Source organism: Protobothrops mucrosquamatus, unplaced genomic scaffold (genome assembly GCF_001527695.2).
Source record: "Protobothrops mucrosquamatus isolate PMUCROS unplaced genomic scaffold, P.Mucros_1.0 scaffold_121, whole genome shotgun sequence".
Classification (NCBI taxonomy): Eukaryota; Metazoa; Chordata; class Lepidosauria; order Squamata; family Viperidae; genus Protobothrops; species Protobothrops mucrosquamatus.
Genome location: NW_015386197.1, coordinates 16,300 through 39,764, shown reverse-complemented (window position 1 = coordinate 39,764; position 23,465 = coordinate 16,300). Strand labels below are relative to the sequence as shown.

At 36.9% G+C, this 23,465-nt stretch overlaps 1 protein-coding gene across 1 annotated transcript in view; it reads right to left on the bottom strand.

Annotated features, from left to right (window-relative positions):
- Positions 1–23,465, bottom strand: part of LOC107288258 (MICOS complex subunit mic25) — a 99,713-nt gene that overhangs the window by 64,290 nt on the left and 11,958 nt on the right. Inside the window, exon 2 of the mRNA XM_015816860.1 lies at positions 9,710–9,845. Coding sequence (XP_015672346.1) covers positions 9,710–9,845 — 136 coding nt within the window. The remainder of the gene's footprint in view (positions 1–9,709; positions 9,846–23,465) is intronic.

Below are 23,465 nucleotides of genomic sequence, written 5' to 3'. Positions count from 1 at the left end.
TTTCTTTTATATATTTTACCTACTCATGTAGAATAATATACTTTGTGGAGTTAGAGATACTAATATTTGTTTACTTATATCTGAATATTATCCTGGGATTAGGTTTGGGAAGTCCGGGGGGGAGGGGGGTGGGGGGTTTTTCATATAGCATTGTGTAACATTTGTGATGTTTTTTTTTATGATGAAAAATAATAAAAAATTTTATATTGAAAAAAAAAGAAATGCCATCACTTTCCAATGATTTCCCTCAAATAAAATCAAACTTTGGGTAAACGGTGCTGTAAACAATTTCCTCTAAACATTAAAAGAAATGGCATTTTTGAATGGCTCAGGTTCAACATACTGTCGCTATGAAAACTGTTTTGATGCAAAGGAAACCATAAATATTAGGGGATATACATCACATACAATTTGCTTTATAAACTGCCCCTGAGAAGGTCTAGTGAACTACTTTTAAATTTACATCTCCACAGTAATATAAAACACAGACACACAAATAAACACAATCAAACATGATACATAGGATAAAGTTATGCATAATAATAATAATAATAATAATAATAATAATAATAATAATAATAATAGTAAAGTTAGAAGGGACCTCTGAGGTCATCAAGTCCAACCCCCTGCTCAGGCAGGTAACCCTATACCGTTTCGGACAAATGGCTGTCCAGTTTCTTCTTAAAAACTTCCAGTGTTGTAGCATTCACCGCTTCTGGAGGCAGGTTGTTCCACTGGTTAATTGTTCTAACTGTCAGGAAGTTTCTCCTTAGTTCTAGGTTGCTTCTCTCCTTGATAAGTTTCCACCCGTTGCTTCTTGTCCTGCCTTCAGGCACTTTGGAAAATAGCTTGACTCCCTCTTCTTTGTGGCAGCCTTCTTTTTATTCGAGTACTTACAGGTAAATTGTGACAATGAGGTTGTCACAGAAGTGTAATTGAAAATTTGTTGACATAGATAACTCAGCCCTTCAGAAGCTCTTGTGTCTTTAGCCATATTACTATTTAAAAACAATTAATTGTAGAATAAAAGAAATTATAAAATCTTTTGGAATAAATTCTTAATCTCCAGGACTAGTCTTCTGAGTAGTCTGAGTATAATGTTGATTGACACAATATTTGTGACTATGCTGAAACAAGAATTTCTTGATTTTGGTGTTAAGCCTTTAGCTGTTAGCAGATCTTAACATGATTCCCAAAATTATCTTTAGCCAGATTTATTGAAAAGGAAAAGAAAACTATGTTACAAAAATGCTGGGAATTGGATGTTTATTTTAGCTTTCAATTTATCTCTAAGTTTGTTAGAACAAAGATTTCTTGTTTCTCTTGCTAACCACCCACTGATGCATCCGTTTTTCTGATAAAGGAAGAATGTGCAGACATTCTGCATTTGTAATAACACCCCTGAAGATGTTTCTAGCCTTGTAAAAAAACAAACCCACAAGATCGGATAACGAACCCTCACTCTCCTCCTACACGCGAGCTACACATATTCGCCACTATTGCAAATATTGTAATAGTCAAACATTACCAGGAAAAACTATAGGTGGCATGACATTATTAAAGCGTATAAAGTAGTTTATATCTTCTCTGTCTTACTAAAAGAGTTATATGAAAGCTTTGACTGACTAAAGTCCTGATATGTGAGAAATTATGAGAAGAGGAGCTATTTAAGAAAGAAATTTAAAACAGATTCCACCTTACCTAACTCACTATAACTCTGGCTGGGAACTTATTGTTACAGTTCTGAAGATTCTGCTTTTAACCTAAACTATCATTAAAAAATCCTTCCTAAAATCCATGTTTTACTTGCTTCCTGGCTTTTCCAGCAACAGCTTGACATGGTGGGCAACGAAGACCAGTTACTAAGGGTCCATATGGGGACAAGCCTGGAAGAAGAGACCCAATGTGATGTAGTAGTGTTAGCCTAGAAACCAGGAGACTGTGAATTCTAGTCCTACTTTAGACGTAAAAAACTGGCTGGTTGATATTTTTTCTCATCTCACAGGATTGTTGTTGTGAGGAAAATAGGAGGAAGAAGGCATATTCTGTATGTTCACTGCCTTGAGCTGTACACGAATTATCATCATCATCATCATCATCATCATCATCATCATCATCATCATCATCATCATCATCATCATCATCATCATCATATGCCTTTGTTACATTAGCCAGAAGACTACAATGCTAATCAAGTGTAGTAGTTTGGCTGCCAATTTTACTAGCTCTGTTGTGGTACACACCCATGTGCTTCTCAAGGTGCGCCACAGGAAGGTGAGCTAGCTTCGCACCAGAAAGCAAGATGAGCGGCTCTTCCTGCACCATCATCTTGGCCTCTTCCCTCCACCAGAGCCACCTTGCAAACGGGCGTCGCAGCTGGGAAGGTTCAGAGCCAGAAAGAATCTGACCACCTACACAAAGCCCAAGTTGCCTTCTTGCCTAAAGCAAAGCAAAATTGGCAGCAGCTATTTCTAGGATCCCTACGTGACAACAAGGGAAAACTGAAAACTCTGGGGGAAAAATTCTGCAAAACCTGCAAAAGAAGCTATGGATTTGCATTCTTCCAGGCATGAGTATGTGAAAGATGGGAAAAAAAAAAGAACCTATCAGTTTCATATTACTTGTTGAAATGGATTCCAACCTTCTTTGCTTGATGCCTACCTGATCTCCCCATGCCTAAAAGCTGAGTAATAGTCCCTATCCAGGGATAGGCCAAAATATTCTATTTCTCTTTAGCATTCAACGGTTTTTAGCATTTCTATGTTGTCAGGAAATCACCCAAAAATATTTTTGACTGTAGTCAACTGGCCACTCCAAATGCAGCAAACAGATATATGGTTATTTACAAAGACATTGGTATTCTTTATATGTTTGGTATTAGGAAATTGGTTTTTACACAGAATTATTTAATAAGCTAGTTATTTAATGTAAACTTGGGGGGAAAAATCCTGCTCCGTTAAAAACGAGGAAGGAACAAAATAAAAAAAGGGAGGACCGTGAATTTATTAAATGTTTTGAAATAGCTTAAAGAAGAGAAGGCAAAGAAGGCAAAGAAGAGATGATAGCTGTCTTCACATACTTGGAGGATTGTTAGAGGGAAGAGAATGTGGACTTATTTTCTGTAACATCTGAGGTTAAGACAAGAATCAGTGGGTAGAAGCTTTACAGAGGGAAATCCACACTCAAAATAAGGAGGGATTTTCTGACCCAGAGAGATATTTAGCAACGTGACAGCCTGTCTTCTGAAGTCATCAAGGGTCCATAACTCAAGTCTTTCAAGCAAAGGTTGGATAGCCACTTATCTGGAATGATATGAGAATTCCTGTTGTATGCAGGACATTGAACTAAAAGACCATTCTTCCTAACCCCAAAATTCTTTACACTATGTTCTATATATTTTGAAAGGACTGATGTTATTAAGACAGGTGGCATGGAAGATGCCAAGAAAAGAAAGCCTTAGGGTGAAAGGTGTTGTAGCCAGCCAGACTTCTTAAAAAAGGAGTTAAGGGTAGGTCAGTCTCAAACAACATTAACAAGGAAGAAAAATAGAAGACATCTGAAGGAGCCAATGTGGTAGAACAGTAGGTTCTATATGACATTCTCTTTACAAGCTGTTAAAGTCTGGATGGCACTACATTAAGATCATTTCATAAAGGGCTAGTTAACTACATTCAAAGAGTCAATATTCATGGTTTTAAATTGATCTGCCGAGCACTAAACAGTGCAGTCCCACAAGGATCTGCCCTGGGTTGGTATAATTCAATATTGTTATTAATGTTATGGATAATGGGATTGATAGGATGCTGAGAAAAATTGCAGTGACACAAAATTGGAATATCTGGCCACCATTAGGAAAATAGAATGGAATTGCAATTTAATCTGGACTGGTTGGAAGACTGGGCTGAGAGGAACAAGATGACTTTCAAAGTGGGGGGGATGTAAGGTATTACATTTAAGAAGGAAAGCTATATGGCACATACAAGAATGTGATCTTGAAAGCACCTCATTGGAGAAGGATTTGAATTTGACAACAAGCTGAATGTGAACCTTCTGTGTGAGCCAACCGCTATAAGGATCAAGCCAGTTCTGGATTGCATTAGGAACAGCACTGTGTCAAAGACATGTGAGGTCATTGTTTCCTTCTATTCTGCAGTGGTGAGACAGGAGTACTATGTACGATCCTACATATATTTCCAGAATGATATTCACAGGTTCAAGAAGGATGAAGAATGGAAACAAAGATGATACGAGGACGAGGACATACCCTACAAGGAAAAACCGAAAAAAACTTAAGATGTTTCATTAATATCTTAATGAGGAGACATGAAATTGGATTTTCACGTATGTCAAGAGTACTATGGAGAAGTTAGTTAGGAACTATTTTCCACTGCAACAAAAACTAGGATCACAAATAATATCAGCTACCTAGGTATTAGAAAAAAGACATCCTGACAGTTAATATTAGAACAGTCCATTTGTGAAACTTTTCCATATCTTCAGGTTTTTAAGCAGAGGCTGAACAGGCATCTCTTCAGGATAGTTTATCTGGTTTTACTCCACATTGCCAATTGGATTTCATGATCCTTGCCTTCCAATCACAATACTATAATTCTTCACTAGGTATGGAAAAATTAGAGAGGGTTTGTTATTTATCTTAGGTACAAATATTTCCTTTTCTGGTATCCAAGAAACAAATTAAATAAAATTCTGATTCCCTTTCACGCGCCGCTTTTCAATCAGCAGGAGAGAAAATACTGGGGAAAGATTGCAGCATCAAGTTTCTATCCTAATTGCCTACAAACTGTGGTACACTCCTGATAAATCTTGCAGTCAATAAACTACAGATAATTCAAAAAGCCACAATAGACTCAACCCCTCCTACAGCTGCACTATTATCCCAGCTTTTATTTAGACCTAAAAGCAGCAATTTTTGAGCTCTTGTCTGAAATTCTGCAGAGATGTAAAACTACCTCCACAAAACATAAAAATCCCCACAGAAAACAGCAGAGTTACATTCTTTTTCTCAAAACAAATGTACAATATGAATCCAATATGTACCCAATTCACACATATCCATAAGTGTAGAATAATTAAACAGAATCATATACATCTCATCTCCAGACCTTCATTACACCAGTTTAGTTTAATTCTTTATCCAGTTGACTAAACTAGATGGGAACATATAACTATAGTTAGCTGATCTTGAAATGCTAAGCAGGACCAGACCTCTTCCCTGTTTATATGGGAAAAAACCAAATCGCAGAATTGTTAACTGAATGGCGAGTAAAAATAAAATAAAATTGTAGAACATGGCACTAAGAAATCACTTGTGTTGTTACCAAAAGAACTCTCTGCACGAATGAAGATACAACCTTTGTTCTTGACTTGCAAATAATGCATTTTATAGAAGATAAACATAAGCCTAAAAATAAGTACCAGAACAAAACAAAAAAATGCCACCACTCCTTTCTTTGGCCAGAGGACTAGTGTGTCACCTTTCTATCTGGGACTCTCAGATGGTGTTTAGCTTCCTTTGGCAAAGCCACTTAAGCCAAGAATCATTATCTAAGTTTGTTTGCTTGTACACTGTCTTTCTCACAAACATGTAGTTATTTCTATTTTTCATCTCTGATACAATATTCAAATAACAGTATCTAATACTATTAAATAGAAATGCAACTCACATGCTCTGAGGATTTCTGAGCTCCATCTCAATTGAATAAAAATAAAGGAAGTTTTGTCTTCCCGATGATAGCAATTAAATCGCTTTCTTACAGACAGCCACAAACTTATTGATAAAACTGTATTTGGAGCTTGGTCCTGAACAGAAGCCTTGTCTCTACTTTTCCTCTATCCCTCTTTGCTCAATCTTCTTGGGAGAATTTGCTGCTCTTTCTCAAGCTCATTTTCAACAAACAATGGCTCAGGAAACTTGCTACAAAAAGGTTTATACTGTATATTTTTGCTTCCTGTCTAGTTCTGAATCTCCTGGCCTTTTGAGGCTTTTCTGCTGAGCCTGTATCTAATTCCACAATTACCTGCGCAGCAGAAGTTTTAGTGAAAGAGAAGCAGAAACAGATTTTATTGCCATCTTGGTGTCCCCTCTAGCAAATAATGTAAAATAGCTATTAATATAATATCCTTTTTCACTAATTATGAGAAAAGACTTTCACCAGGGTTTATGTACACAGAAGTCCTTACGAACTAGCCAATTTAAGGAGTTAGATTCCTTTTTTTAAAAAAAAACAACTTCAGGTTAATAGGATTTTTCAGTGCCCTCTGCTGTTACCACTCGCTCAGCTTTCAATTTACTCTATAATACTGTCAGGTTGAAGCTTTGGCTGGCAGCTTCCCAGCCTCTTTCTCATGTGGATTGGAGCAGCAGTCTGCAAATATGTGGAAGTTTAATGCAATCTGTCTTCTCTGGTAATCACATTCCTTCTGCGCTATGTGCTATAAAGATGTATTGGTAAATGTATTTGCTAAAAATATACTTTCCCCCTGCTTCTGCCCACCCCATACAAGCCTGATTTACAGGAGGCAGGAGGAAAGACTTGCATCTACAGAAGTTTGGCAAGGGACAAGGCAAGTTCCATAGAGAGCTGCTTCCAGAAAACAACTGTGCAGTGGCAATTCAGGACTTGCCATGTTTTAATGCAAAATCGGGGGAGGAATCACACATTTTGCAAGCTGGAGATCTCAAAAGGTACCAGAGAAAAGCCTTTTCCCTGGTAGCTTTAACCTTGCTGATTTGCAGATATATAAAGATCTTCCTGGTAAACAGGAAAGGAAAAATCCACCAGGACTTGCAACAACATTTGAGCTAATATATTTTGACAATTTTCTCATCTCCTTCTGACAAAGCTTCTTCTGGGAGCTGGCTGGCAGTTTGTTTCATGTTATACTTAAATCAGACACAGGGCTTCTTCTTCACAATATTAATAGAAATGAAAAGGCCTCTCTTCTCGTACCCTCCCCTTTTCACATGAAAATGCATCCCCAATGAAATCACCTCAGCCGCGAAGCCTTGCCTGCAAGCACATGTCCCTCATTTGTAAATCAGAAGCCCCGTGATCCATGACAGACGCAGAGGAAATGCTTGGTCAGCCGAGTATCCCATACTAAATGCAGTGATGCTTCTTTTGCACATAGGAATGTTCACAGAATATTTTTTTAAATCCTTCATAAATCCTGGATTACTGTAATGTTTATAAGGAGATATATTCTATGATCCCAGCCTGTGCATTAAAAAGTCTTCAGAATAAGGTCAATTTCAGGCTAATTCATTGCAGCTTTTTATTCAGGTTACTAAATTGATTTTGGAGAAAATGAGTGGAGATTGTCTTAGCTACAACATGACCCAAGATGCTAGATTCCACAGGGTCATGTGCTCTCCTAATATAAGAGGCATATCTTTTGTAACACATACATTTTGATCTGCACGTCTTTCTTATGTAAATGCAAATCAAAAGGCTTACTTTGTGATTTATTTATATAAGCAGTGTAAAGACGCAGAAGAAATGCTTGATCAGCCAAGTATCCCATACTAAATGCAGTGATGCTTCTTTTGCACATAGGAAATTTCACAGGATATTTGAAATGCTTCATAAATCCTGGATTACTGTAGTGTTTATAAGGAGATATATTCTATGATCTGAATAGTCTTATCCATATAGTGCGAAATGTATGCCTTTTCGGTTTTAGGAAAAAAAAAATCTGATATGATCTTTAAAGAATATGGTTTCCAAGATGATGATGATGATGATGATGATGATGATGATGATGATGATGATGATAATAATAATAATAATAATAATAATAATAATAATAATAATAATAATAATAATAATAATAATATCATCATCATCATCATCATCATCATTTTCCAGTGTTGGAGCATTCACAGCTTCTGGAGGCAGGTTGTTCCACTGATTAATTGTTCTCAATGACAGAAAATTTCTCCTTAGTTCTAGGTTGCTTCTCTCCTTGGTTAGTTTCCATCCGTTGCTTCTTGTCCTGCCTTCAGGTGCTTTGGAGAATAGCTTCACTCCCTCTTCTTTGTGGCAGCCCCTGAGATATTGGAATACTGCTATCGTGTCATCCCTCATCCTTCTCTTCATTAAACTAGACATACCCAATTCCAGAAACCGTTCCTTATATGTTTTAGCCTTCAGTCCCCCGATCATCTTTGTTGCTCTTCTCTGTACTCTTTAAAGTACTACTATTTAAGTAGTACTCTGTACTAGTAAAGTTATTGAACAAAAATAACTGTTTAAATTTTTATTCTCACAGGTCCCTTCATGCTGTAAGTTAAGCCATTTGAGTTACCCTGGTTGAAAAAGGTTTGACGTTAATGTACCATTTTGTCTAGTTAAAGGTTACCAACCTGACAGTTTTAGTAACATATCAATCTTTTGATAATCTATTAGACAAAGTTTCATTTAAACTGGTAATAGTATTGATAAAATTAAATAATATTGATAAAAGATGGTAAAACAAAATTGATAAAATAGGTTTTTTTTATATTATCATAATACTAGGGAAATAGGATTTAGATATATAAATTGAAGAGAAAGACTTAGGAAACAACAAGTTAAGAAAAACAAAGAAATACTGGGTGACTTTAGGAAATTGAAAATAATCTACTGGTAATATTTTAGATTTATTAAAACAATTGGAAGATAAATCTATCACTCATCTAAATTATGATAAAGTTGTGACAAGATGAAAATATAATTGCATATAGTAGCTGTATTTGAAGTATCTACTCTGGCTTGACTGAAATGCTTGGAACAATTTATAATATACTATGTAACCCAGAGGCCCCAACCTTTTGGGCACCAGGGACTGGTTCCATGGAGAGCGTTTTTTCCGCACACTGGAGAGGATGTGGTTTTGCATGCTCCTTGCATCCCACAGATGGGGTTTCGCTAGTTTGCATGGCCTGGTTTCTGGCACGTCATGGACCAGTGCCAGTCCACAGACAGGGGTTGGGGACCCCTGATGTAACCCACCTCTGGCTCTATTTAATTATATGAGTGGTCAAATTCTCTATAAGTTTTAATCACTTAAATATGAAATCATACAGTATTGGGAAACTGATTCAAAGTTATGTCTTAATAATTGGTCTATTTAAAGCTAATGCAAGATAAAAACCAAAATAAACAAACAATGCTAGATCCCACTGGAAAAAAAATGGAAAACTGTACATCATCTTGAGACAAAGGACAAAAGAAGAATTTAGACATTTATACAGAAATCAAGGACAAGAGGGATCATTAATATGGGAAAATATGTAAATTCATCAAAGCTGAACTTATAAAATGAAAATTTAGAACTGATTTTGAATTCTGATGCAAATTCAAAACTGAATGTAAACCTTACTAATGAGTTTACTAAGGCAAATCCCTTAATTTCCCCAACCTTTTTCCCTCTAACCTTTCCCCATGTGCTGAACTTCAATATTCTGCTAAAGATTGCATGTGCTGTCTGAACGATTAATAAAATAAGCTTGTTACTATTAGTTTTTGTTACCTTCATACATGAATGTAGCTTTTTTCACAATATGTGAACTGGCTCTTCATCAGTACCTGGAGGAGCAAAAAATCTGGAGAGAGGCAAAGTCTTCTGACTGGCATGTTCCTTTACAAGATAAGAGCAGTAATCAGGAAATTTCCTTGACGTAAAGCAGAAATAAAATTATAGATACCTTTTGTGCTAGCCTAACACAACGCTGATACTCCTTGACTAGCTCTGAGCAGTTTAGCACTTGCTGCTTATTTTCATTGTAGCACATCATAATGGCTTCCTGCAGGTTTGCACATATAGGTTGTGTATTCCTCCGCCTGTAAAGACAAAGGGAAATTAAAACAGCATTTTCTGACTGACAGGCTTCTCATTTGTTTCATCACTGCTACCCAATAAGGCCCTACAATGCTTTGACTTTGAATGGAAAGGGTGTTTCTGCGCACACTTATGAGCAACTCTTTAAAGCAACTGCATATTTTCCCAGGGCTGTGTGGATGTCCTTCACAGCTTTACCAACTGTTACAGCATCTATTATTATTTTTAATTGTAAAATTTTCCATTGGATGATACAAGTATGCCGTAAAGCACTTTTTTTCTTTGACCCACAGTAATGCACAGCCCTGTTACACAGAATCTGGTGCTGATAATGACAGATGCATTGGTTTAAGTCCGCTAATGCCATCTTCCTTCTTTCGAATCCATAAGAAATCGTTCAGCTTAGCCAAAGCTGGTAGTAGTTCCTGGTTTCAGATTTGAATGGATTGTGAGACCAGCAGAAGGATACAAACCAAGAGCCTCCTTTATTTGAGAGCCAAATAAAAATTGAACAGTTGTCTAACCTCTTCCCAAAAAAGCTTTATTAGAAGGTGCCTTAAGAGGAAGCTTTTATCATCCAATCATCACAGCTCATTAGCGGAATTTTATTGGGAATCCAGATGCTATCTTCCATTTGTAACTTTTTCATGTGAATCTGTTCATTGCCTTCTTTTTACCCACACATACTCCTATTAAAGAGAAAGCAACAGAATAGCAATATAGTGCTTTTTTAAATAGTAGAACAGATAGTCCTTAATTTACAATCACAATGGAGTCCGGAATTTTAGTCGTACGTCATTGTGATCATAATGTATACAATCACATGCCTGAACTCAATTTTATGACTGTTATGATGATCATAGAGTGAGTCATTATTGTAAAGCAAATCATGTGATTGTTAAGCAAACCACCTGGTCATTAGGCAAATCCAGGTTATTCTATGAGAGTTTTTTGCCATTTTCTGCCAGAAAACATTAAAAAAATATATGATCATATGACTGTGGAATGCACCAAAATGCAATCAGGTGACCATGGGGGCGGGGGGGAGCAGTCGTAACTTTGAGAATGAGTCATAAGTAGCTTTTTAAAAAGTCTGTTGTAACTTTAAACGGTCTTTATACATAGAACTTAGGATAACAGGGTTAGAAGAGGCCTTGGAGGTCTTCTAGTCCAACCCCTCTGGAGCAGGAGATAAATGGTTGCAAATCTCTTCTTGAAAACTTCCAGTTCCCACAATTTCTGGTGGCAAGCAATTCCAGTGATTAATTGTTCTCACTGTCAGAAAATTTCTCCTTCCACCCATTACTTCTTGCCTGCCCTCAGGTTCTTTGGACTCTTCTTCTCTTTGGATTCTTCAAATAGTAGAAGACTGCTATCGTGTCATCCCTAGTCCTCATCTTTGTTAGACTAGACATACCTAGTTACCTCAACTATTCATCATACAATTTAGCCTCCAGACCCTTGTCATCTTTATTGCTCTTCTCTGTACTTTTTCTAGGGTTTCAGCATCTTTTTTCTATCGTGGTGATCAGAACTAGATGCAGTATTCCAAGTATGGTCTCACTACTACAGTATAAAATGGCACTATCACTTCTCATGATCTTGATACTATCCCTCTGTTGATGCAGTATAGGACTGCATTGTTTTTTTTGGCAACTGCAGCATGGGTGGTCCACTAGGACATCTAAATCTGTCTCACGATTACTACAATAAATATAATAAGTTGAGGAATACCATTACTGAGCCTTCCAGCAAAATACTTCTAGGATATTCTTTCATTTTCAGTTCTAATCCACACAGAGAATGAAGAACAAGACACTGGCATTAATCAGTGAGCGCCTACTACAGTATACTTTCCAGAAATCAATATTAATAACAATACAATTATAACAGACTTGTCCATACTTCTCACATTCATTGGAAAATCCTAGATACAAATTACAAAGACTTAATGGAGCTCAGTATTTCAGAGACATAAAATTCCATGAAATATTTCCCAAAAGTTTAGAACAGGAAAAACCTAATAGGAGGCTTCAAAAACTCATAAGTTTGGCATTTTGTTCTGTCACTGCAATTTTAATGTCTTTGTAATCATCAGAAAGAACATCTTGGAAATAATATCAAACAGAATTAAGTCAGGAAATGCCATAATATCCCTCGATTCATTGGTAAGGTAAGACTCTTAAAATTAGATTTTAACACTGAAAGTTTATTTTAAAAACCTATGAGAATATATTATAATTTCAAGAGAGGCAAAAATGGGGTATTTTCAAATGGGGTCACTGATATTTCTCCTATTCTATACCTATCTTGACTGCATAGTAGTTTAATTTTTTATTCATGTTTTTATTCCTTGCTTGAGTTTCATAAACACTTTAGCCAACTGGAGTAAAAAAATGTTTCCATCTTTCCTCTTAGAGCTTCTTTACTCAAAAGTATCAGTAAAAACTCATGTTCTGCTGGGTTTTAATCTAGTATTTAGGTCAAATGACTATAGTAGTCAGAATGGCTATTTAATCAACTTTATCTGTTTAGGCAATTTTGATGTTTTGTAGAAAACAGAGATTCTGCTTTTTATATCAATGTCTAAATCTTACTGCTACAATATGCACTATTGAATAAATCATGGATTGTGATGAAAATCGTGTACCTGTGTGTGTGTGTGTATTTGCCTGTGCCTGTGTAACTATGCAGAATTATCTTGAGCTATTTGAAAGAAAAATAGCTACGTAAGCAAAGACCTTCCTTCCTTCCTCTGGCGGATCCCTCCTTTAGTGAACATTTTCAGTCAGTCCAATTTTGATTTCTTCATCAAAATTAATGTCATAACATTATGCACAAAAAGTAGTAGAGGCAACCTATGTGTCAACTTTTGCCACTTTTCAAATTGCTTCTTTGTTATCCAAGGACTTCATTCCTCAGCTTTATAAGTGTTATCCTCATCTTCAATTTTTCCCTCATCTGCTAAATCATTATCCATTATATCTTGGCATAGAAAAAGAAAAATGAACCAGAGTGGTATATTGGACAAAACTTAGGTTCAAAGACTTTCTCAGCAATGCATGTCAATGAATCATTTCACATCCCTTCTCCTCATAGGGTTTTTGTAAGATAACCCATACATGCCACATGAATTTCTTTGGCAAAGACATTGGAGGCAGACAGTAAAAAGTATAAAGAGTGCTTCCAGTTGAGGCATTCATTTTGCAATCACTCTGTCTCATTTATGGGAAATGCATAAGTAATCCTGATGATGTCTTCTCCCATTTGCAACCCTTCTTTGTTTTCCCATGGCTATGTCCCTTTCTTTCCACAGAAAATCCATTAAGAGAAAAAGTTGGAACCATCCTACGAATGAAAGCATCCTAGAAATTTATTTATTTTATTAATTTCTTTATTTATTATCTTTATTTATAAGGCCACACATCTCACACAAAGCATCTCTGGGTGACCTACAACAATTAAATAAAACAACAAATGGATTTTAAAAAATCTATTTTTTTACACAGAGAGAGCATGAAAGAGAGCATGAAGATTTCATAGAGAGAGCATGAAGATCAATCACAATGGAGCCATCTAAGAATGTTCCCTGTACCCAAAGATCCCCAAGCCCGAAGACATAGCCCGATCTTCCTAAACAATAGCAGAGAAGAAAGAAACTTAACTGCAGGGGGCAGAATGTGCCAGAAGGAAGGCAGTACAGCAGAAAAGGCCTACCTCCTGGGACCCACCAGATGCATGTCCCTGGCTGATGGAACCTGTCACATGGCTTCCCTGCTAAATCTAATGGGACAGGATGATGTAATTGGGGTGAGGTAGTCCTGCAACTAATCAGGTTATGTTTTAACACCACACATTCTTGTTCCTTAACTGCCCCTTGAGATCACCACTTGAAGCAAATGATACCCCAAGAGTTACCGAATTTGAAATCCCCTCTTCCTTTTCATGTAGTCATTTTATTTAATAAAGGGAATCTCACCAACTTATCCTTCTTCTATTATCATTGCTGACATAAATCTGATAATATTGCTTGGCTTGGCATCATGCTATTATATGTTCTCTTGATGATAATAACAATAACAACAACATCCCGGACTTAACAATTGTCAATAAGAAAGACAAAAAAGTCTTGATGGTGGATGTGGCAGTGCCTGGAGACAGCAGAATAGAAGAGAAAGAACCGTAGAAGTTAACAAAATACAAATAATAATAATAATAATAATAATAATAATAATAGTAGTAGTAGTAGTAGTAGTAGTAGTAGTAGTAGTAGTAGTAGTAGTAGTAGTAGTAGTAGAGTTGGAAGGGACCTTGGAGGTCTTCTAATCCAACCCGCTGCTCAGGCAGGAAACCCTATACCATTTCAGACAAATGGCTGTCCACTTTCTTCTTAAAAACTTCCAGTATTGGAGCATTCACAACTTCTGGAGGCAAGTTGTTCCACTGATTAATTGTTCTAACTGTCAGGAAATTTCTCCTTAGTTCCAGGTTGCTTCTCTCTTTGACTAGTTTCATCCATTGCTTCTTGTCCTGGCCTCAGATGCTTTGGAGAATAGCTTGACTCCCTCTTCTTTGTGGCAGCCCCTGAGATATTGGAACATTGCTATCATGTCACTCCTCATCCTTCTCTTCATTAAACTAGACCACTGATGGTGAACCTTTTAGGGACCGAGTGTCCAAACTGCAACCCAAAACCCACTTATGCATCATCGGGTGCCAGGTGGGTTTGGCCCATTGGGTGGGTGTGGCCCATTGGGTGGGCGTGGCTACGGTGGTAACAGCAGACTGGGTGGGACTAAAAAGTTCAATCAATCAATTCCAACTTTGCAAGATCTTTTTTTTCCTGCGAGAAATTGAAATTGACTGATTGATTGAACCTTTTTTTTTGTACACGGCGGCACAGGCCTAAAGCGAAAAGGTTTTATAAAACCCAGCTGAAGGCCTAGGATTGGGGCGATGGCATGTGTGCCCACAGAGAGGGCTCTGAGTGCCGCCTCTGGCACCCATGCCATAGGTTTGCCACCACTGAACTAGACATACCCAATTCCAGCAGCCGTTCCTTATATGTTTTAGCCTCCAGTCCCTAATCATCTTTGTTGCTCTAATTTGTACTCTTTCTAGAGTCTCAACATCTTTTTTACATTGTGGTGGTTTTATCCTTATTTAAGAGAAACGTTTGCAGTGGGATTAATATGTGAAGCAAGTCTTTTATTAGTGGCAGAGTAAGGACAAAGGGAAGAAATTAGACATTCATCATAGGGCCAATGTTGGTGGTCAGGAGAGCTTTTCCCTTTAACTCTCTCCTGACTGCTTGATAATGGTAGGTAATGGCCGCTTTAGCTAAGGGCTGCATTCATTTGTTTCAGCAGATTTGTCTTACACTAGGAACATCAAACGGTCTTCAAAGTTATAGTAAGAATCTTCACAATTAATTCCCAATTATTGTATTTCTGAAATGCTGTACAAAGGATTTCATCAATTAAAAAAACCTGTTTTAATCCAATATACAAGATGTCAACTTGAATGTTCACTTTCTGGCTGAAGCTAATTTATTACATCCATGGTTTAGAAGTGCAAAGAGCACACAAGACAAAGTCAACAGTTTAGCCCTTTGTGTGTCTAGCATGTTCCTGCTGTGGGGAAAGAAAAACAATGGCTTAGGATGTAGAAGATAAGGGGAAAAAAATAAGTGCCCATTCCATTGGCAGCAAGAGCCCAAGGAGTTCAGCACAGAAAGAACCCTTGTCAAAAAAGAGTTTAGATTGTCCTGATAGGTAAGCGAAATCCTCATTAATTGTGCTTGAAGAACACAGATAATGGAAGAAAATTTGGTAAATGAGGATAAAACCATGACTTGCTATTACTATTGGTAGGATTACTCACCACTGGGATTCTCAGTGCTCTCTACCCTCAACAGACTAGGTGATAGACANTGTCAAAAAAGAGTTTAGATTGTCCTGATAGGTAAGCGAAATCCTCATTAATTGTGCTTGAAGAACACAGATAATGGAAGAAAATTTGGTAAATGAGGATAAAACCATGACTTGCTATTACTATTGGTAGGATTACTCACCACTGGGATTCTCAGTGCTCTCTACCCTCAACAGACTAGGTGATAGACAATAACCCTGCGTACTGTTAATAGTACTAGGCAAGCAATGACCATTCAATATTGGGAGAGTTTTATCTATAATATTCTCAAGAGCTCTGGCCCTTAAATGCTTCAGAAGACCTAGGTGAGGGATATGCTAAAACCTAGGCATAACTATGTCAGTTAACTAGATTGTTCCACAGAAGAATATTTCTCATATAATCGCAGCTTGATGTAGAAAAGGTGAATAGGGATTAGTGATACACAGCAAATGCATACAAGTGAAGTTAACCATGTCATGAAAGCTGTGTTTACTGCTGGAATCTTGCCATGTGCACATGTTGGAGACTAGTCATATACATTCATTACATATTACACTGCACAGATGGCAAGCAGATTGTTTTCAGAAACATGTCAAAAATGATATCTGTGTGATAAGTGACCCTATGCGGTTAATGAAGAGGGACTATTCTTTATTATACTACAAAAGTCTTCCAGGGCTGAACCTGAAGAGTGGAACAGGATTTGAGAGCATCTCTGTGGAAATTTTAACTTGAATTAACCCATAAAAATAAGGTTTTCTAAAATTGTAGCTTGATGCAGTGAGACAATTCCAACTGTCTGAAGGAACTATAAATTACAACAAATTTCAAAACAATATCTAGCTAATGGCATCACAGTTATTATGACACTCCTTGCTGGAGATAACTCAGCAAAGTATATTTAAAAATCTTCCCCTTTATATCCTCTCCAAATGCAATACAACCTGGACTTAAATGCAAATGTAAATGTAGAAATTAAGCTGATATGAATGGAGGAATTCTCTGTGAGAGACCACTCCTGTATAGTACTTCTTGGTGCACTGGTATACTGTATATTGCAATATATCCTGTTGTAATACTTGAGAAGGCTATGGAGAAATTAAATCTTTCAATCTCTCACCATACCAAGTTCAATATGCAAAAACACTACTTTCCTTAGGAGTCTACCAAAATGTCTCCTATAAAGCTTTGTAGCATTAAATGCTACAAATAAGTTATTTCAAAAAATAAAATGCTGGTTTTACAGGTTTCTGCAGAGTAATTTAGATTTGGCAATGTTCCTAAATTTTGCACTTAAAATTTTCTCCTAAGAGGAAAAGAAAATTGATATTAGTTATTATGCCATGCCAAAGTTAATAGGACAAGTTCTCTTGTTTAGGAACACGAAAGACTTTAACTCTTAAGATTGACTAGCATAGCAATCAAAGCCGGTACTCACATGGGCTCTAATTTAGTTGTTAAGTTGAACAGAAATATGTCAGAATTTTGTTTGTTGCAAAAACAGTTTGAATCAAAAAAGAAAGTGGTTAAAATTCCATATTATAAAGAGAAGAATAAACATTATCGCAAGGAAAGAGACAAATTATTGTAGCACCTTGAACTTTACTACAGTTTTGTCAACAGCACATATAAGCAACTATGAGAGAGCATCTGAAAATAATGGGCTGAGACAAAAGAACAAGAGAATGATATACTATTTTATTTAATTATAATGTATATGCCTAAATCAAAACACTTATTAAAAGGAACAGAGAAAACAGTAATTGTANGTAAACTGTAAACAGTAAACTGTTATCCTCGTTGCATTATTTTCTACACAGGGACACTCTTATGCTTGATAGTCAACATATACTTTTGGCCCTGTGTGTGCATCCTATTTAAGCTTTCGATTCGTTAAATGATACTTGAAATCTGCTTCTATTTACTAATCTCTTTAGATGAAAGAAGCATGCTGTCTGGCTGCATTGTACTGGTAGGCTCTATACTTGTTGGTCAGAATGACACAATAAGAGAAGAAAATTTCCTTGGGTGTCATGTGTTATCTCTTCTCTCCTTCCATGTAGACAAAAGAACAATGTGAGTGCTTCAGTTGCCCTCAGTGATATCCCTGTATGATCGGATCTGATTGGCTACACAAACTTTAAATAACGTTCTTACTTCACAGACAGACTAGCTGGGATTCCATTGCCAATAAGAACTTTAATATTTTGTTCCTAATGGCCTGACCTAACGACTTGAAGAAACAGTGCAAAAATGTACATTTTGCAGATAATTTTACATTGTTATCCGCTTTTAAATCTCCTTTATCAAGATATTAATATCTGATCAATCAACAAAGCCTTAGATAATGCTAGTAAAACTAGTTTTCAGAAAATGAGTATGGATGCTATTTCTTGGGACTTGTTGAGTGCTTGTTTCTACTAAGATCAAAACCTTTCTTTCAAACAGCAGCAACACAGCAATAAAGATTCTACATCTGCTTGGGAAGAGGAAAATGAACATTTTGAATATTTTACAGAGAAAAATATATATTTCTAAACAAAATATAAGTTTGGCTGTTCGTTGACGAATAAGTAGACTATTCATTCTAGTAATACTAGATTAAATTTTAGTTAATTAACTAGAATGGGCATAGTTCAGATGAAGCTTCTTTGGGGAAAACTGTATCCTTAAGATGTTTCTGTAACATCATCCAGCAAATCTTAATTTTTCTCTTATAAAATATTTTGGATATTAGCCTTAATCTCTTGTCCTATTCAACCTTATTTCCTCTGGGGAAAAGAAGAATTCTGTATAATAAAAACTTCAGATATTCACATTGAGTGCATAATTGAAAATTATGAATATTATTAGTATTCAGAGAAGCAAACAATGTCCTTGAAATAAATTGTTCCTGAATGACCAGGTTGTTAAGAGTGTTACCCCAGCTTTTATGAGAGGGGGGCAATGATAATTAACTAACAGGCAATTAATTCCCAAATAACAAGTGTTTTTTGGAGTTTCATCACCTTTGACATAGTTAACTCTGTTATTCTTTTTTGGAATGCATTCCCAGAAGATTCTAGTCTCAAAATCAGACTTCAGCATCACCATTACTATACTTCATGTTTAAAATACGTACATCTGCCATCATTACTGCAGAATAAAGTTTGTGCACAAAAGCAAAAGGATTTAAAAGTCTCTTATATACTGTATATGAAGACAGATTTCAAACAATAACATGTTGTATGAAAATGGCCAATATAAACCACAAGGTGGATGAACTCCATTATAGTGGTGATGAATGCATCATTAGAAGACCTGAAAGATCATGATAGGGATACACTGTCATGGAGAAAATCTATCTATGTGGTTGTGAGGAATAAAAAATTATTTGATTGCAGGTAATCAGTCAATCAATATAAGCCATTTGTTCGTTGCATGATTTCCAAACTTACCCATTCTCTAATAACAGTTACCATACTATAGAAATGTAGTATGCATTTTACTACAGGAAAAGGGTTGTGTTTTTTTTTCTAAAAGGTGTGTTTTTCTCACCTGAAATTAAGCCAACTGAACCAAGATCCAACATCAACATCTGGACTCTTTATATAAGTGCTACAGAATATATATATACTACTTTTCCTCTGCAATGGAATCTAAAACAATATACCCAGAAATCTCTTACTCAGCTCCTAATATTTTGGGATTTCTTTTTTCTTGAATATCACATTTCCCCAAAGCTATTTTGTTTAGGGCCCCAGGGAGCATAGAGTGGAAGCCAAATCTGAGTTTTGCTTCACCTCTCTTTTCACTCCCTCTCTCTGTCCCCCATTTATCTTTCCCAAGCAACAGGCCATCGGAAACAACAGACAGCTCTTATTAAAAGGCCCAACAGGTCACCTGCAAGGAATTGTATAAAATTAAGTCTGGGTGACATTAATGTCAAAGGCTCCAACTCTTGTTTAGGTGTTCTATCTTCCCCTTAAAATATTCTTGTTCACACTGAAGTTGATATATTTTCCTATTAATTTTTGGGAATAACACAATATGTGTTCCTGTGGCACATGGAACAACTCCAAATATAGATACAGCTTTCTTTTTTTCACTTGCACTGATTTTACCTTTTATAAAAACATCAAAACTTTTATTTTCTTTTTATATCATTTTTAGTACATTTCTTCATTAGATAGCTATAAATATAAATGCATTTAAATATATAAACAGTTATTCCAATGCAACTACAATAAGATTCATAGGCACCTCAATTATTGGGGTCCCAAATCATGATATTCCCACTGCCAGGCTTCACAATTGGGATGATATTTATCTATTTATTCAGGAATATAGTGTTTCATTTTCTCAAAAAACTACATTTCTCATTAATGCTTCAAAGTTCTACTTTTAACTTTAATAGGACATTATTCTAATGGCTTATTGAATACTCAGATTGCCTTAGACAATCTCAGAAAAATAGTAGTGTGTTTTCTGATTGGCAGTGATTTCCTGGACTGTACCTTAATTTATTTTTTAAAACATTTATATAGCCACCTATATTCTAATCAATTTTGGGCAGCTCCCAAACAAACATTTTTTATTCTCCTTATAGTGAACTCATTAACGCTGACATCATACAATAGAAGAATGGCCTGCACATCTTTTGCCATTACACTGAGGTTCTTTACACTGTTGGGAAACTTCCAGCCAGGCAGGGAAGAGAAGAGAAGTCAAGCGGGGAACTAGCCTGAGCAGTTGAAAGAGGCATAAGCCTGACACACACACACTTCAAGTTCCATAAATCTTATCTGGCTGTTTCCAAGAGAAGGCAAGCAGTCTGGGGAGATTCTTGTGTTATACATAGAACACAATAAAGTTGCTGACTTGGACCCTTAATAAGTGGCTGTGGTTGCTTGCACTGACATACATCTTGCTCTAAGTCTGATTTTTCTTGGTTGACCACTCCTGGGAAGAGTTAATGATGGTGTTGTATTTTCCGCACAAATGAAGGCTAGAGCAGGGGTCCCCAAGCACAAATGGCCTATTCGGAACTGGGCCGCATGACTGGTGGGTACGTGTACACACACATGTAGTTCCATCACATGAGTGGCAGGCCAATATGCCTGTGCAGTTCCACTTGCGTGGCCCAGTTCCCCTCTCGCCCCCAGCCAGGCCTCCAAGCCACAAAGATTGGGGACCACTGTGCTAGAGAGAAGTTCCCTGAAGATGGGCTCCAGCATGACCCCAAAAGCTCAGAAGACTAACCCTCTGGTCCCGGTGACCAACCCAGACTGGATCCTATATTTTCCCCATCTGTGACTTTGTGCCTGACAATCAATTGCTGAAGCCTAAAAAATTTGGCATGAACCATCCTCAGCATCCTGAGCTTCAATATCCCTTTTTTTGAGGTCTGCAGAGGTTTCTTTTGACTGGTATATTTCATTCTACAAGCCAATATCATGAAAAACAGACTCTGATGGTGGCAACTAGTGTATGTGGTTTTACAGGGGAGGGTCTTTCGAATTCACTCTTGATTGTTAACTCATTGATTGGAACATCTGACATTAATACCACCCAAAGAGAGGTGATTATCCTGTGTTTTCATATACTTTTCCAATCAATATTGTAAATGTTGGTTCAATGTGCTCAATAAAGACATGACACAGTACAGTGTTTTGTGTGTTATTTGTTTAATCAGAATGTCTTCCTGCTAATAAGACTTAAATGACGTTCTGATCCCCTTCCTGGTCATAGTTCTGCAGGATTATGGATAGTTCTAAAGGCCTGAAAGTTTTCTTTCACCGTTTTATTATCAAACTCCATACTTAAATGGCCTAAAAATCCTTTGGAATATGGGTCTAACTTCACCACTTGGTTCTCCTAATAAGCCTGATATGGTTTTGTTAAGCATAACACTCAACATTTGTTTAGGCCAAATAACAAAAAGAGGTTCTGCCACCTCTGTTTACAGTTCTATTCATAAATGCAAAAGCATTCCTTTCCACATGCATCAAAACTATTTTTTCCACAACTTTAATGTATTTAGAGATATTTATTCCCCAGTAAGAGGAATAAGTATCCTATTTTTTTAAAAATTACAGAATCGTTAGACATATGCCAGAGTACATTTCAAAGTTTTAGAAATCAGTCATATTTCACTATTCAACTTCAGAGCCTTATGCCTGTGCGTAAAGTTTGTACATTTTTCTTTCCCTACAGAGCCCACGGGATGCATATCACATGTCAGCTTCCCCAACGTAACTTTAAATAGTCATGCCCATTTAATTTAAAGATCCTATGATAATTAAATGGAACTCCCAGATACATGGTCCCATGTGGAGTAATTTTTTCCAGCAATCAATCCACTGGAATAGTGCCTTGGATTCAAGCTGATTTCTAGTGGGACAACACAACAAAGTATATTCTTTAAAGAAACAGCATTAAAAAAAAAAAGACTCAGAGAGGACAAGAGTTATGGTACCTGCCAGAAAGGCATGCAAACACGGAGCTTTTGATAAGTAGCTTCCGAAGCTCATAGAAAGAAGGTAGGTCTCAGAGGAAAGTTTTATCTTTTAACTAGTTTGTAATCCTCCTAACACCACAATGCTTATGCAGCACTGCCTTTTGGAGAGCAAGTGACATGTATCCACATGCAATTTCTGCTGTTTCTAAATTTAATAAGAAACAATCAAATTTTAGAAAGGAAATAAAATTTTAAACCAGCCTTCAGAGGATTACTGGAAACACCTACATTAAGCAGGAACATCTTACTGTTTTCCCTTCCCTTCTTCCACCCCCATCACCTCTTAAACAGATTCAGTCTGGAAAAACAGTTAATCCTCAGAAGCTAATCTAAATGTAACACTCAAAAGAAGACAAAGAAGATGCAGAAGGGGGGGGGATTGGCCACTATTTTCAGGGAGTCTCCTATTATCCCAGGAGCGAGTGCATTAGCAGAGCTTGGAATGAAATGCCATTTTATTCTCTGTAGCAGTGAGGAGATTAACAAGTTGCCTTCCCTAAACCCAGCCTGCTTCACAGCTCTCTGAACACTGAGGAAAGGACAGCAAGTAAAGTAAGAGGTGGGGAGGACTAGCTTTTTATTTCCACGCTGCCGCTTCTTTTATGGATGATCTGCGATGTGAAGAATTTGTTAAGCGGCAGAGTGTGCGCATGTGAGTGCTTAGATCTAAGCCTCCTGTCTGCAGTTCCACTGCTAACCATACAAGCGCAAAATAATGCAGCCATTTTGCAAAATAAAGCAGACAGTGCAATATGTGGCAGTCCACCAAACCAACGTAGTGTGCAACGAGGCTGCAGCAGAGAAAGGCTGTGCAAAAGCTGTGGTTTTCCAAGCTACTATGGGGTTCTTTTTTCCCCTCTTCTGAAATAAAAAGAGGCTGGTTAACTTCCAACACAATGAAAGAAGAGGAGATTTATTAAGGTGCTGCCAGGGAACCGGGGTGGGGGTGGGGGTTAGAGTTCCCAACAGAAATTAGAAAGTATTGATTGTACCAGATCAGGCCACCTTGAATCAAAACTGATATAATCCTCCAAGCAATAGCTATATGACCTCTCTTCCAAACACTTTTTTCATCTGCCTTGACATAAACCACTGATTTTCTTTTCTGAATGCATGTCTTCTCTACTCAAACAAAGAACCAGGCTTGCCCACCAACCTTAGAGCAACACTTCTATTATGTGACCTTGTCAAATGAGTTCTACAGAATGCT